Below are 17,043 nucleotides of genomic sequence, written 5' to 3'. Positions count from 1 at the left end.
TTTTTTTTAATGATATATCTTTATGTAGCTCTATGGATTTACAAAAATGCTTGAAAAAACGAATCAAAAATGCATCAAAACATGCGTATTTTAAGCTGTGTGTTTTCTGCCAAGAGATGCAGAAACCTTGCAGAAATTTCTGCAAGCAAATACGCAACGTGCGCACATAGCCTAAAATGCATAAAGTTAAAATATATATATATATATTCTCATTTTTTTACATTTAAATATTTTCAAAAAGGGAAAGGGGCCATTGTTTGGGCTCCCTGGGTGCTCAGGTAACTTTGAACAAGGTTTCAGACCTTAACTAGCCTGTTAGGGTAATGGCTTGTTCAGTATCATCGTTAGGAAAAGTAAGATAATGCAAATTTCCCTGCTTTATAAAAACTCAGCCTCCTTTAACCTTGTGCCAAAAAATAGCAGCCATGATTTCTTTTAAGCCGCAGTCCAACACTCTGAAAATGAAAATGGTGGAGGCCAACAAAGCAGAAGGCTAAGAAGATAGCAAATCATTTTGAAGTTGCCCTTTCCTCAGTTTGAAATATAATTAAGAATTGGAAGTTAAAAGGAACAGTGGAGAACACTATAAGTTCTGGAAGACCAAGCAAAATTTCAATGAGAGCAGCTTGAAGGAATGCTAGAGAGGCAAATCAGAACCTCTGCTTGACTGCAAAAGACGTTCAGAAAGGTTATTTATTTAAGACACCTCTGCCTAATGTGAGGTGCCTGAACAACGTAGTTCTGTTCCCAGCACGCTTGCTAATTCTCACATCTCCATTTTATTAGTATCTGCCAGTACCTGCTAGGTCCATTAGTGTCTACCTGTACCTGTCTTGTTCCAGCCTGTCCTTGCTTGTGTCTTCCAGCATACCTGCCTGTGACCACCTATATACCAACCGTATCTTCCAGCACCTGCCTGTGCCCACCTGTATACCAGCCATAACCGCTTGCACCTGCCCGTGCCCACCTGTATATCAGCCGTACCTGCATACAATTGCCTGTCACCACCTGTATACCAGCCATACCTGACTGCACCTGCCTGTGCCAATATATATACCAGCCTGCTGTACCTGCCTACATCTGCCAGTGCCTGCCTGTCTAGAAGTCGTGCACACCAGCACCTGCAGCTCCTGGGTTCCTGCCGTGCCTGCCTGTACCAGCTAAACTTCCCTTCTTGGCTGTTCCAGCATCCTGTCCCTTGGGGCTCAGCTGCCATGCAATCAAGGTCAGTGCTGGTGTTGCACCTAGTTATACCCCTACGGGGTCTACTCGGATCATGATAAAGTGACTCCCATTAAAGCCTTCATGATAGAGTCATCAGAAGAAAAATTCTCCTGCATCCTCACCATAAAATTAAGCCTCAGAAGTATGCAAAACAACAGCTTAACAAGCCTGATGCAGACAAGTCCTATGAATTGTGTTGCAGCCAATGGCATTGGAACAGTTCATGGGAAAAGGGAAGAATGGAATCAATGACATTAATGCAAATTCTTGATGCAAACATACCATCTGTAAAAAGCTGAATTTGAAAAGAGGATGGCTTCTACAAATGGATAATAGTCTGATACACACGTCAACATTCACAATAGACTACCTTAAAAGGAGCAAATATAGATTTTATATAGATTAAAAATAAGATTTTTAATCTTTGACTTAATAAAATATTTGTTTTAATTGGCCCAAACTTCCTTGTCTTCATAGGATTTATATGTTTAATGGAAGTGCCTTCTATTTAGGCTTGTAATAGGTGGACTTAAAAGGAGCAAGCTGACGGTTTTACAACGGCCCTAGCAGTCCCCTGTTCTGAACATCATTGAAAATCTGTGGCTCTACCTCAAAATAGCAGTGCATGCAAGATGACCCAGGGATCTCACAGAACTGGAAAAATTTTCCAAGGAAGAATAGATGAAAATCCCTCAATTGAGAATTGGAAGACTCTTGGCTGGCTACAAAAAGCATTTAAAGCTGTGATACTTTCAAAAGGGGGTGCTACTAGGTATGACCCATGCAGGGTGCCCAAACTTTTGTATCATCCCATTTTCCTTTTTGAAATTTTTAAAATGTAAAAGATGAAAATACAAAGGCAATGGGTCATCTTTAACTTTAGGCCTTTTAGAGATCATTTCATCTAGAACTTGCTTAACTTTTCAGAATAACAGTCATTTTGACTAGGGGTGCATAAACTTCATAAACTTCTACATGCCACTGTATTCCAAATCTCTTTTTATTTATTTCATAAAATTTCAATGAGCCTTACAGTAATTGAAAAAGCTTGATATGCATATGTGACCATTGCCCCTAGCACCTTGAAGGCATTAATGAGGGTTAGGCTAGGGTCACATTGCGTTTAGGCAATCCGTTTAGCGCTAGCGGATTGCGTTAACGCAATGTTTTTAAGGGGCCGCATTTCGGGGTCGCGTGAACGTCCCCGCTCTCGCAGATCCCCGATCTGCGAGAGCAGGGAACGGACCTCGGGCGCGCCGCGGCACGCTGCAAAAGACCGGCACATCGCTAGCGCGTGCCGAAAAGGACACGCGCTAGTAATGCGCTGGTTACATTGCGGGCTATGGGAGCGCTAACTGGCGCGTTGAATGGTGTTAATTTCGCCGTGAAACGCTGTCCGTTAGCGCTCACACTAAAACGCAATGTGACCCTAGCCTTAGCAAGAGCAGGGAGGTTGTAGGGATCAGCGTTCTATAATGTTGGTTCTGTATTAGTACTTTAAAATGACATGAATCCTGTGACTAGTATGTTAAAGAATAGAATAAATCCATTAGGCTGGTTATTTATTTTCATGAGGCATACTTTATATGTACTCGTGGTACACGAATATATGTCTGGGTGACCCTATAAATGCATTAAGTCACATAACATTACTAATATTTGTTTTACTGCTAAGGTTGAGAATCTGAAATAGTCCTGTGTTGTAAGTTATCAAGAAAAACCTGTTTGAGTTTCAGTTAATGAGCAATTGCAGTGTATCATTAAGTATTTCATATCAAAGTTTCAGGGATTTATTTACCTTCCTCGGCTTGTTAACCAAATAGAAGCCTTCCCAATCAGTTCTTTATTAGAGATTGCATTGACGTTCTACAACACTGAAACTAAGAGTAATATTTAATGCTTATTATGTTTTGATTTTAGTGGGAAGGTGTTTGGCAGCAGGTTCATTCATTTGCATTTTTAGTATTTCCTGTACACAAAGCAAAATAACAGGGTTCCTGCAGAGACTGTTCCCAAACTTATTTCTATCTAGGTGTGGCTACTGCAGCAAAATATTCCGTTGTTGTAAGATATCAAGAAAAACCTGTATGCGTTTTAGTTAATGAGCAATGGCATTGTAGAAAAACAGAACAAACAAGTGGCTTGTGGGATCACCAGTAATTAAAACTACATTAACTCTGCTGTTATGGGAAACATTCGGTGTAAGCGCTGGAGAAATCTACTGAACTGTATAGCAAAAATGTCCATAAAAAGAGGAGGGTTGCAGCACATGCACTTATAAAATGCAAAAACTTCTTCATTTCACATCCGATAAAGCATTACACATGTAGTCTAAATAATAATATTTCTTGTTAGGTACTGGCGGAACGCACCAAGTATAAGAAGATATGAAACTAGGTGCGTTCGCAGTCCGAGGTCCACCGTGCAGGTAAAAACCCTGCTGCTAGTATAGACGGACTATATGGCGGTACTATAAGAATACACACATGGGTTAACCTCACCCTGCGTGAAGGAAGCGACCCTGTTGCGTCACAGGACCGTAGTACCGCACATAGAGCGCAATCAAGAAGTCAGCGAACACAACCCCAAGACTCAGGATTGAAGTCCGATTAGACCACTTGCTGGCACAACACCGCAACTGGGTGTATAAGGTAACTATAATAAATAATATAAAGGCACAAGAGTGCGTGCGGTGCCGCACTGACGGACGCCATTAACCACCCAGACTTGGGTCAGGAAAGCGCAGAGCAAGCGCACGGCGCCGTACTGGCGGACACAGCAACTGGTAGCTGTAATGTGTGTTACGTGCTGTTGGATAAGTCGGGCGCTAGATAGCAAACATACACCTTCCGCGAACAGTCATCCAGTAGGGAGGGTTATTTAAAGAGCGACTTTCACTCACAACACACACACATATTTACAAGACAATACTAGCGCATGGCCGTGCGGTCATGCGCAGTTTATATAGTTGCAGCACAGGAAGCTGCTACTGAAGTTTTGCCCTTTCAGGACCTTCCTGGAGGACCAATGGAATGTGCTGCAGTACCTGAGCATGTGACCCTCGATCTCCAACGGGAGATCTTGCCCTGGGCATGCTCAGTGTGTGCAAATAAGGACTTAGTCCCAGAGAAGCCCGCTCGCCGCAGATCAGTGCAGGGTACAACAGGAGAGCCAGAAAAGGCAACAGTAACCCTTTGCACAGAATCAGTCCCAGCAAGACGCTATGAGCGACGCCTGCGCCGAGCAGACCCCACTGCGGCCGGTACAGAATGGGAGACCGCAGCAGACAGGGATCGAGATTCCTCCTGTGCAGCAGAGGAAACTCGACTCCTAACAATTTCTCATGCGTTTCTGGCACTAAACTCGTTCTTTGTCATAGAGTTAAAACAATTACAAGGAGTGTACAATTTAAAATGAACAATGAACATGTGTGGCTATAAAACTAATTCATAACTTTACATAATGAAGACTGTGGACTAATCATCAAATTAGTAAGTATACATTGTATCATTCCTAAAATTCATGCCATTTTGCCAATTTATGTTCAAATACATTTCTCATGATCACAGTTTTTCTACTAATTGTGTAGTTTCGCGGGATATTTCACTTTTTATGTACCATAAATAATAAACTTACTAGTGTATTTGTGTTTATCTGGACAAAATGCTTTTTAGCACCGAATGTACATGGTTACGTTTGTATATACAGTATTATACAAATGTTTAGCTATGCAATTTTTTACTTGTACTTCCAATACTCAAGGTGCACTATCAATGCAATACATTGTATGATGTACATCAACTGAAAAAAATATTGTTGCCAAACATGTACATAGTCTATATCAATATGGGCCTAACATGCAGACTCTCAGCTTTAATTTAAGAGTATTCACATCTTAGTTGGTGTGAGGGTTTAGGAATTACAGCTCTTTAGTATGCAAATTGTCTCTTCAGAGAGGAAGAGGACTAGAACTCTAGTGCCACCTATTGGAAGAAGCAATCCTACAGTCAATGTCGACCCTTTAACGAGCCTTGTCACATGACTTAGGATAAGAGCCAAACCAGATCTCAATTTGCAGACACTGTGTTTCAGGGTACTGCCCCAAGTCAGTGCAAAGTGGAGATCTGGTTTGGCTGAATGAGAGGCGTCTGACCGGGATCCAAAAAGTATTGTTTCTCCTTGTGGAGCGTGACATGTTAAGCATGTCGAGATGAGGAGACTTAAAGCGGCAATGCTCCTCTGGGAAATATGCAAATTGTCTCTTCAGAGAGGAAGAAGACTATAACTCTAGTGCAACCTATTGGAAGTACACAACATGAAGAGCAGACTCACCAAAACCTTGTCAGATACACATACACTCACAGGGTGCAGCAGGCCCCCGATAATAAATGCTAAAGCAGCACAGGTGCAAGCTACTGATGAGAGCAACCACCCACTCGCCCAAACATTAGAGGGGTTGGCTGCTCTTAAAGTAAATAATCCACATCTGTTATTATGCTTAAACCTTTTTTCCTCCAGACGTAGAGGATGCCCCCTTGTCCCTGTCTCAGGTCTATGATTAAAAAGATCATCAGAAAGGTATTTGTACGGTCCCCTCATATATTTATACATTAAAATAAGATCACCCCTTAGCCTTTGTTTTTCCAAAGTAAATAGCCCCAAGTGTAATAACCTATCTTGGTATTGTAGACCCCCCAGTCCTCTAATAACCTTGGTCACTCTTCTCTGCACCCGCTCCAGTTCAGCTATGTCTTTCTTATACACCAGAGACCAGAACTGTGCACAGTATTCTAAGTGTGGTCGAACTAGTGACTTGTATAGAGGTAAAATTATGTTCTCCTCATGAGCATCTATGCCTCTTTTAATGCATCCCATTATTTTATTTACCTTTGTAGCAGCTGCCTGACACTGGCCACTGAACATGAGTTTGTCATCCACCCATACACCCAGGTCTTTTTCATTGACGGTTTTGCCCAGAGTTTTAGAATTAAGCACATAATTATACATCTTATTACTTCTACCCAAGTGCATGACCTTACATTTATCCCCATGAAAACTCATTTGCCATTTATCAGCCCAAGCTTTTAGTTTACATAAATCATCCTGTAATATAAAATTGTCCTCCTCTGTATTGATTACCCTGCCGAGTTTAGTGTCATCTGCAAATATTGAAATTCTACTCTGTATGCCCCCTACAAGGTCATTAATAAATATGTTAAAAAGAAGAGGGCCCAATACTGACCCCTGTGGTACCCCACTGCTAACCACGACCCAGTCCGAATGTGCTCCATTAATAACCACCCTTTGTTTCCTATCCCTGAGCCAGCTCTTAACCCACTTACACATATTTTCCCCTATCCCCATTATTCTCATTTTATGTATCAACCTTTTGTGTGGCACCGTATCAAAAGCTTTCGAAAAGTCCATATACACTATGTCCACTGGGTTCCCTTGGTCCAGTCTGGAACTTACCTCTTCATAAAAATTGATCAGATTAGTCTGACAGGAAAGGTCCCTAGTAAACCCATGTTGGTATTGGGTCATGAGGTTATTCCTCTTCAGATACTCCAGTATAGCATCCCTTAGAATGCCCTCCAGGATTTTACCCACAGTAGAGGTTAAGCTTACTGGCCTATAATTTCCGAGTTCAGTTTTTGTCCCCTTTTTGAATATTGGCACCACATTTGCTATACGCCAGTCCTGTGGTACAGACCCTGTTATTATGGAGTCTTTAAAGATTAAAAATAATGGTCTATCAATGACTGTACTTAATTACTGCAGTACTCGGGGGTGTATCCCATCCGGGCTCGGAGATTTGTCAATTTTAGTGATTTTTAGACACCGCCGTATTTCCTGCTGGGTTAAGCAGGTGACATTTAATGGGGAATTTTTGTTATCACTGATCATATTGTCTGCCATGGAATTTTCTTGTTTTTAATACTGATGAAAAAAAGTCATTTAGCATATTGGCTTTTTCCTCATCCACCATTTCACCCAGACTATTTTTAAGGGAGCCAACACTATCATTTTTTAGTTTCTTGATATTTACGTAGTTAATGAATATTTTGGGATTATTTTTACTCTCTCTGGCAATGAATCTCTCTGTCTCAATTTTTGCTGCCTTGATTTGCTTTTTACAGAATTTATTTAATTTTCTGTATTTATTTAATGCCTCATCACTACCTACTTCCTTTAATTCTCTAAATGCTTTATTTTTGTCACTTATTGAGCCCCTTACAGCTCTATTTAGCCATATTGGTTTCCTTCTATTTCTGGTATGTTTAGTCCCATACGGTGTATATACTGTGCACAAGTCCTATCCAGGATGCTCCTAAACGTCTCCAATTTTCTTTGTGTATTTTTGTGTCTCAGGATATCGTCCCAGTTAATTGCACCAAGATACTCTCTCATCCGTTGGAAATTTGCCCTCCTGAAGTTTAGTGTCCTTGTAACCCCTCTACTACTCATCTTATTAAAAAATACATGAAAACTTATTATTTTGTGATCACTATTCCCCAAGTGACCCCCAATCCTTATATTTGCTATGCGGTCTGGCCTGTTGGTTAATATTAGGTCTAGCAGTCGTCCCCTTCTTGTTGGGGCCTGAACCAGTTGTGAAAGGTAATTGTCTCTCATAGTTGTCAAAAACCGATTACCTTTGCTGGAACTGCAGGTTTCTGTTCCCCAATCTATTTCAGGGTAGTTGAAGTCCCCCATAATAATGACTTCTCCTTGAGTCGCAGCTTCATCTATTTGCTTTATGAAGATATTCTCCATTGCTTCCATTATTTTTGGAGACTTATAACAAACCCCTATCAGTAATTTATTATTTTTCCCCCTCCCCTTATCTCCACCCACAGGGACTCTACATTTTCATTAGATTCACCTATATTATCACGCAGGATGGGTTTTAAGGACGATTTTACATATAGACACACACCTCCCCCTCGCTTATCCGTTCGGTCATTTATGAACAGGCTATAGCCCTGCAAGTTAACAGCCCAGTCATGGCTCTCATCCAGCCACGTTTCAGATATCCCCACCATGTAATAATTATGCTTCAACACCATTAATTCTAATTCGTCCATTTTGTTGGCGAGGCTTCTGGCATTAGTATACATACACTTTATGTATTTCTCTGTACCTCTATTTTTTCTTAAATTATTAATTGTTCTAACCCCACCCCCCATGCCACCGCCACCCCATCTTCCTTATTTGTGCCCAGGTCTCTATCTTACCCTCCTATAAAATGAATGCCCTCCCCCAATCCCTAGTTTAAACACTCCTCCAACCTTCTAGCCATTTTCTACCCCAGCACAGCGACACCTTCCCCATTGAGATGCAGCCCGTCCCTAGCGCAGAACCTGTAGCCAACTGAGAAGTCGGCCCAGTTCTGCAGGAACCCAAACCCCTCCTTCCTACACCACTTATTAACCTCCCTAATCTCCCGTTGCCTCTCTGGCGTGGCACGTGGTACAGGCAGTATTTTGTAAAACATCACATTGGAGGTCCTTGCTTTCGGGTTGCAGCCTAATTCCCTGAAATCGTTTTTAAGGACCTTCCACCTACCTCTAACTTTGTCATTTGTGCCAATGTGCACCATGACCGCTGGGTCCTCGCCAACCCCTACCAGTAATCTGTCAACCCAATCAGCGATGTGTCAGATTCGAGCGCCAGGTAGGCAGCACACCGTTCTACGATCCCTGTCTTTGTGACAGATTGCCCTATCTGTTCCCCTAATAATTGAGTCCCCCACTACCAGCACCTGTCTGGCCTGCCCTGCACTCCTATTTCCCTCCTAAGGCCAGGATCACACACAGCAAGATACGGCCGTGTCTCGCTGGTTAAAAACAAGCTCTGGCACTGGCACTCCAGAGCGGAGAGTGCAGCCGCATAGCAATACATGGAGCTGCATGCTTTTAACCAGCGAGACTCGGCCGTATCTCCTTGTAGTGTGACTCCGGCCTTACTGTAGCAGTCACTCTGTAGCAGCCTTACTGTAGCAATACCAGCAAGCAAAAAAGAAAAGGGCACACAGCAACAAGTGACAGCAAAAAGTACAGCCAAGAAGCAACGAAGAGTGGTGGTGGTGGGAGACTCACTACTGAGAGGCACAGAAGCAGCCATCTGCAGACCGGACATAACTGCAAGAGAAGTATGCTGCCTTCCAGGTGCGATGATCAAGGATGTGACCGATAGGATACCAAAGCTCTTCAGCTCCAAGGACGTCCACCCATTTCTTCTGATACATGTTGGCACCAATGACACGGCAAGGAAGGACCTACCGACAATCTGCAAAGACTTTGAAGAGTTGGGGAAGAAAGTAAAGGAACTGGATGCACAGGTAGTTTTTTCTTCTATCCTTCCAGTAGACGGGCATGGCACCAGGAGATGGAACAGGATCTTTGATGCAAACAACTGGCTAAGACGATGGTGCAGACAACAAGGATTCGGATTCCTGGACCACGGTGTGAATTACTGGTACGATGGACTCCTCGCCAGAGATGGACTACACCTCAACAAACCTGGGAAACACACATTCGCCAGAAGACTCGCTACACTTATCAGGAGGGCGTTAAACTAGAAGAAGAGGGGACGGGAAGAAAAACATTAGACTTGAACAAAGAAGACCCAGGAAAACATACTCAGATGGGAGGTAAGAACATTTCTGAAGCAATCCACAGCGAGGAGATTGGAACAAAACAAAATCCTCTAAACTGCATGCTCGCAAACGCCAGAAGCCTGACAAACAAGATGGAAGAACTAGAAGCAGAAATATCTACAGGTAACTTTGACATAGTGGGAATAACCGAGACATGGTTAGATGAAAGCTATGACTGGGCAGTTAACTTACAGGGTTACAGTCTGTTTAGAAAGGATCGTAAAAATCGGAGAGGAGGAGGGGTTTGTCTCTATGTAAAGTCTTGTCTAAAGTCCACTTTAAGGGAGGATATTAGCGAAGGAAATGAGGATGTCGAGTCCATATGGGTCGAAATTCATGGAGGGAAAAATGGTAACAAAATTCTCATTGGGGTCTGTTACAAACCCCCAAATATAACAGAAACCATGGAAAGTCTACTTCTAAAGCAGATAGATGAAGCTGCAACCCATAATGAGGTCCTGGTTATGGGGGACTTTAACTACCCGGATATTAACTGGGAAAGTGAAACCTGTGAAACCCATAAAGGCAACAGGTTTCTGCTAATAACCAAGAAAAATTATCTTTCACAATTGGTGCAGAATCCAACCAGAGGAGCAGCACTTTTAGACCTAATACTATCTAATAGACCTGACAGAATAACAAATCTGCAGGTGGTTGGGCATCTAGGAAATAGCGACCACAATATTGTACAGTTTCACCTGTCTTTCACTAGGGGCACTTGTCAGGGAGTCACAAAAACACTGAACTTTAGGAAGGCAAAGTTTGAACAGCTTAGAGATGCCCTTAATCTGGTAGACTGGGACAATATCCTCAGAAATAAGAATACAGATAATAAATGGGAAATGTTTAAGAACATCCTAAATAGGCAGTGTAAGCGGTTTATACCTTGTGGGAATAAAAGGACTAGAAATAGGAAAAACCCAATGTGGCTAAACAAAGAAGTAAGACAGGCAATTAACAGTAAAAAGAAAGCATTTGCACTACTAAAGCAGGATGGCACCATTGGAGCTCTAAAAAACTATAGGGAGAAAAATACTTTATCTAAAAAACTAATTAAAGCTGCCAAAAAGGAAACAGAGAAGCACATTGCTAAGGAGAGTAAAACTAATCCCAAACTGTTCTTCAACTATATCAATAGTAAAAGAATAAAAACTGAAAATGTAGGCCCCTTAAAAAATAGTGAGGAAAGAATGGTTGTAGATGACGAGGAAAAAGCTAACATATTAAACACCTTCTTCTCCACGGTATTCACGGTGGAAAATGAAATGCTAGGTGAAATCCCAAGAAACAATGAAAACCCTATATTAAGGGTCACCAATCTAACCCAAGAAGAGGTGCGAAATCGGCTAAATAAGATTAAAATAGATAAATCTCCGGGTCCGGATGGCATACACCCACGAGTACTAAGGGAACTAAGTAATGTAATAGATAAACCATTATGTCTTATTTTTAGGGACTCTATAGCGACAGGATCTGTTCCGCAGGACTGGCGCATAGCAAATGTGGTGCCAATATTCAAAAAGGGCTCTAAAAGTGAACCTGGAAATTATAGGCCAGTAAGTCTAACCTCTATTGTTGGTAAAATATTTGAAGGGTTTCTGAGGGATGTTATTCTGGATTATCTCAATGAGAATAACTGTTTAACTCCATATCAGCATGGGTTTATGAGAAATCGCTCCTGTCAAACCAATCTAATCAGTTTTTATGAAGAGGTAAGCTATAGGCTGGACCACGGTGAGTCATTGGACGTGGTATATCTCGATTTTTCCAAAGCGTTTGATACCGTGCCGCACAAGAGGTTGGTACACAAAATGAGAATGCTTGGTCTGGGGGAAAATGTGTGTAAATGGGTTAGTAACTGGCTTAGTGATAGAAAGCAGAGGGTGGTTATAAATGGTATAGTCTCTAACTGGGTCGCTGTGACCAGTGGGGTACCGCAGGGGTCAGTATTGGGACCTGTTCTCTTCAACATATTCATTAATGATCTGGTAGAAGGTTTACACAGTAAAATATCGATATTTGCAGATGATACAAAACTATGTAAAGCAGTTAATACAAGAGAAGATAGTATTCTGCTACAGATGGATCTGGATAAGTTGGAAACTTGGGCTGAAAGGTGGCAGATGAGGTTTAACAATGATAAATGTAAGGTTATACACATGGGAAGAAGGAATCAATATCACCATTACACACTGAATGGGAAACCACTGGGTAAATCTGACAGGGAGAAGGACTTGGGGATCCTAGTTAATGATAAACTTACCTGGAGCAGCCAGTGCCAGGCAGCAGCTGCCAAGGCAAACAGGATCATGGGGTGCATTAAAAGAGGTCTGGATACACATGATGAGAGCATTATACTGCCTCTGTACAAATCCCTAGTTAGACCGCACATGGAGTACTGTGTCCAGTTTTGGGCACCGGTGCTCATGAAGGATATAATGGAACTAGAGAGAGTACAAAGGAGGGCAACAAAATTAATAAAGGGGATGGGAGAACTACAATACCCAGATAGATTAGCGAAATTAGGATTATTTAGTCTAGAAAAAAGACGACTGAGGGGCGACCTAATAACCATGTATAAGTATATAAGGGGACAATACAAATATCTCGCTGAGGATCTGTTTATACCAAGGAAGGTGACGGGCACAAGGGGGCATTCTTTGCGTCTGGAGGAGAGAAGGTTTTTCCACCAACATAGAAGAGGATTCTTTACTGTTAGGGCAGTGAGAATCTGGAATTGCTTGCCTGAGGAGGTGGTGATGGCGAACTCAGTCGAGGGGTTCAAGAGAGGCCTGGATGTCTTCCTGGAGCAGAACAATATTGTATCATACAATTATTAGGTTCTGTAGAAGGACGTAGATCTGGGGATTTATTATGATGGAATATAGGCTGAACTGGATGGACAAATGTCTTTTTTCGGCCTTACTAACTATGTTACTATGTTACTCCTCTGGCTTTCAGAGGACATGCCTGGCTGCAGTAGTGCTGCCCCTGTACTGACACCCCCCTCATCTGCCAACAGAGCAAACTTATTGGAGTGTGCCCAACTCAGATCAGGACTAGCCTTCCTGGCACTCTTCCCTCTACCCGGCCTTCTAACTGTCACCCAGCTTGCTACTCCACTATCTTGTGGCTCCATCCTACCATCCCCCCTCATCTATCCCATTGAGCGTCTGCTCAGTGAGCAGAAGACTCCTCTCCATATTGTCTATGGATCTCAGTGTTGCCAGCTGCACATTTAGATTCAGAATCTGGGTTTCCAAATGCACAATGTGCTCACATCTCGCACAGCAGTATGCACCCTCAACCGCCTGCTCAAGGACTGCATACATGTGGCAAGATGTGCACTGGATAGCATTAACAATAGTGGAGCACATTTCCTAATGGGGATTGCACCAGACAGAAAAGTTAAATAAAAAACAAATGCAAATTATTAATAAGATACAGATAGCAATTCAGTAATTCCTCCCTTGGAAACTCCCTGAATCCAAAGTCACTGAATCACAAGTCACACACTTACCGCTGTTCGCACTCAGCTCGTTCACACTCGCTAAGCAGAAGATTTAAAGAGATTTTTTTTTCTCTTTCCCCTCTGCAGCAATCCACCTTGCTGTTCAATGCACTTCCAAAAAAAAGGACAGGACACACTAAGGTCATTTAGTAACTTACGACACATTTAAGGTAATTTTCATTTTAATAGTTTCTAGATACTTATCACTGTAGTTTTTTAACACTCTATGCTGTTTCACTATTTCAGGACGTCATTATTGCTGTCTACATTAGAATCATTTTCTTCTATCACTATGTCAAAGTGCTGTCTTGATTTTTCTCGCTGATACACAGATCTTGACGTCATCTGTTTTTTGGGCTTTGGTCGCCAATGTATTCCTATGGTTCTGCTCTTTGCACCCTGGAGTTCCTGTTCCTTCTTTTTATGCAATGATGGTTTTACTAAACCGACACCAGTACTAATTAGGATATCAGTCTTTTCTTCACATACAGAGTCATCATCATCAGCATGATCTGTGTGAAAACCAGTAGAAATTTAGAACTTAGACACCACTGAATAGAAAAAAAAATGAACATATATATTGTATCCTGATAATTTATTTCTGGTTAAATTGAATCCTGTAAATCCCTTTCTTATAAAAACAGTGCCATGCTTCTGTGTCTGGTATTGTAGTACAGAATGGGTGCTCGATAGTGATGAGCGAGCACTAAAATGCTCGGGTGCTCGTTGCTCAGGTCGAGCAGATTGGAACACTCAGGTACTAGGCCAGAACAAGGAGCCCAATGTAAGTCTATGGGAGACCCGAGTATTTTTACTGCGAACCCCTCGTGGGTCCTTTTAAGGTCTAAAAATGTCTGAAAATGATGGAAACACTGCTCAAATGACACATGGACATCATGGGGATCGCCCCTGGAAGCATTCCTGACTCCTAGTTCATAGCTGTAAACTTTTTTTTCCCAGATTCATGCCATTTTTCCCAGTGCCACAAAAAACACACTAAACGAAAACAAAACGGGTTTTGCTGGGAAATATATTAAGGTACATCCTTTGCAGGTTAATGACTTGCCTCTAAGGCCACATTATTAACCCCAGACCAAAAATTTTTTCATGAGACCCTTTTGTACGTCTTGTCAAAGGGGTATTGGGGGTGCGTCCAAATTTTTGGCAGCCCTTGCATTCACTGCATAGTCAAACACTTTGGGAGACCCTCTTCCTATTAATGGGAGCATTTTTCATGAGGCCCTCCTGTTCGTCTTGTCAAAAGGGTATAAGCACCACGAGGGGTATGACAAGAAGTTGTCCAAGTAGTGGACAACTTTTTTAAGTCCCATTGCAGTAACTTGCATTGGTTGAATTGTCTGATACGGATTCCTTTTTAATCACTTCACTTATAAAACCCATTAAAATTATATCATACACATTTCTGACCATCATTTCAATATATATTTCCCTGTAAATTGATGCATAGATAGATATGTAATACTTTATGAGTGGTTCTCTTTTGAAAGGGAAATAGATACATATTTTCTTAACAGCATATTTTATCTATACATGAATGTTACCTTGATGTGCTTCTTGTTTAAAGAATTCACCTGGCGTATAACAGTCAGGAGGCAGTGATAAATAGCGGACATTTCGCATGTCTGTCTGTAAAGAGAGGGATCAATTATTTTTCAGTTACTCAACCTTTTTTCCCTCTAAAGGTATTCATTTCTGAAACGTTGGTTTCTTACATTTTGATGTGTAGGTCTTCAAATCACAATAGGTAAAAAACCATACCATTAATGTCAATATGTAGGTACAGTATATAATTAAAAAGTCTGTCATCTTGAAAAGTACCCCACAATTCAGTATGTGTTTTATCTTTTATACTCAAATGGGCCTGGTAACCCGCAAGCTATGTATCATATTTGTTTTAAAAAAGTCACATAATTATGGTAATAATATTAAAGGGGTTGTCCAGACTAAGTACATCCACCATTCCCCCCAGCTTGGATCCTGTAAAAATAATGAAATGTGCCATAATTATCTGATGCCACCCCTGTGGATCCAGAACAGTGATGACATTGCTATTCACCTGTAGCAGACTGCTGCAGCAATCACAGGCCGCAGTGGTCACGTCAGGTCACCGGAACCACTTGTCATCAGAGAAACTACCGATCATGCAACTTAAGGTACCGTCACACTGAACGATATCGCTAGCAATCCGTGACGTTGCAGCGTCCTGGTCGGCGCAGAAAGTCCAGAACTTTATTTCGTCGCTGGACCTCCCGCAGACATCGCTGAATCGGCGTGTGTGACGCTGATTCAGCGATGTCTTCACTGGTAACCAGGGTAAACATCGGGTTACTAAGCGCAGGGCCGCGCTTAGTAACCCGATGTTTACCCTGGTTACCAGTGTAAATGTAAAAAAAAACAAACACTACATACTTACATTCCGGCGTCTGTCCTCTCCGGCGCTCTGCTTCTCTGCACTGTGTAAGCGCAGCGGCCGGAAAGCACAGCGGTGACGTCACCGCTGTGCTCTGCTTTCCGGCCGGCGCTACACAGTGCAGGGAAGCAGAGCGCCGGAGAGGACAGACGCCGGAATGTAAGTATGTAGTGTTTTTTTTTTTTACGTTTTCGCTGGTAACCAGGGTAAACATCGGGTTACTAAGCGCGGCCCTGCACTTAGTAACCCGATGTTTACCCTGGTTACCAGAGGACTTCGGCATTGTTGGTCGCTGGAGAGCTGTCTGTGTGACAGCTCTCCAGCGACCACACAGCGACGCTGCAGCGATCAGGATCGTTGTCTAGATCGCTGCAGCATCGCTTAATGTGACGGTACCTTTACTCTTGCAGCCTCTCACAGGCAACAGTGATCACTTCAGGTTACCTAAACTGCATCTCAGCTGAAAATCACAGGTCACAATGGTCACTTCAGGAGCTGACGCAGACCATGGAGAAACCTGCACTGAATCCACTGGGGCTGACTGTAGGTGAGTATGGCCACTGTTGGTTATTTTCACAGAATCCATTGGGTTAAAACTACATTTATCTTGGAAAACACTTTAAAGGGACACTGTCACCTGAATTTGGAGGGAACAATCTTCAGCCATGGAGGCGGGGTTTTTGGGTGTTTGATTCACCCTTTCCTTACCCGCCGGCTGCATGCTGGCTGCAATATTGGATTGAAGTTCATTCTCTGTCCTCCATAGTACATGCCTGCGCAAGGCAAGATTGCTTTGTGCAGGCGTGTACTACGGAGGACAGAGAATGAACTTCAATCCAATATTGCAGCCAGCATGCAGCCAGCGGGTAAGGAAAGGGTGAATCAAAAACCCCAAAACCCCGCCACTATGGCTGAAGATTGTTCCCTCCAAATTCAGGTGACAGTGTCCCTTTAAAGGAGAAATCTATTACCCACGTACTATGTACCATTTACCTGTCTCCCCCACGGGAGGCTGCTTCCTTTTTTAATGTTTGAAAAACGACGAGTTAGTATTTCTTTATTTTGCTTTTCACTGTCATCTTGTGGTAAATTGTACTTAACATACGAAGATGTCTAAAATAAAAGAAATGAGAATAAAGTTATGTATGTGCAAATATTGAACCTCACTTGTGTGTGTCATTTATTTTAAGGCTTCATACAGATAAGTGCATTACA

At 42.2% G+C, this 17,043-nt stretch overlaps 1 protein-coding gene across 1 annotated transcript in view; it reads right to left on the bottom strand.

The window, feature by feature from the left end:
- Positions 1–13,552: 13,552 nt before the first annotated feature.
- SLC9A4 (solute carrier family 9 member A4) overlaps positions 13,553–17,043 on the bottom strand; it is a 126,819-nt gene continuing 123,328 nt past the window's right edge. Inside the window, exons 10-12 of the mRNA XM_069757626.1 lie at positions 16,822–16,941; positions 14,960–15,044; positions 13,553–13,909 (exon numbers count right to left, since the gene is read on the bottom strand). Of these exons, the coding sequence (XP_069613727.1) occupies positions 13,635–13,909; positions 14,960–15,044; positions 16,822–16,941 (480 nt within the window). The 3' untranslated portion in view covers positions 13,553–13,634. The remainder of the gene's footprint in view (positions 13,910–14,959; positions 15,045–16,821; positions 16,942–17,043) is intronic.

This window comes from Ranitomeya imitator, chromosome 3 (assembly GCF_032444005.1).
Source record: "Ranitomeya imitator isolate aRanImi1 chromosome 3, aRanImi1.pri, whole genome shotgun sequence".
Classification (NCBI taxonomy): domain Eukaryota; kingdom Metazoa; phylum Chordata; class Amphibia; order Anura; family Dendrobatidae; genus Ranitomeya; species Ranitomeya imitator.
Note: the sequence above shows the minus strand (reverse complement) of the source record. Positions and strands in the feature narration are given on the sequence as shown.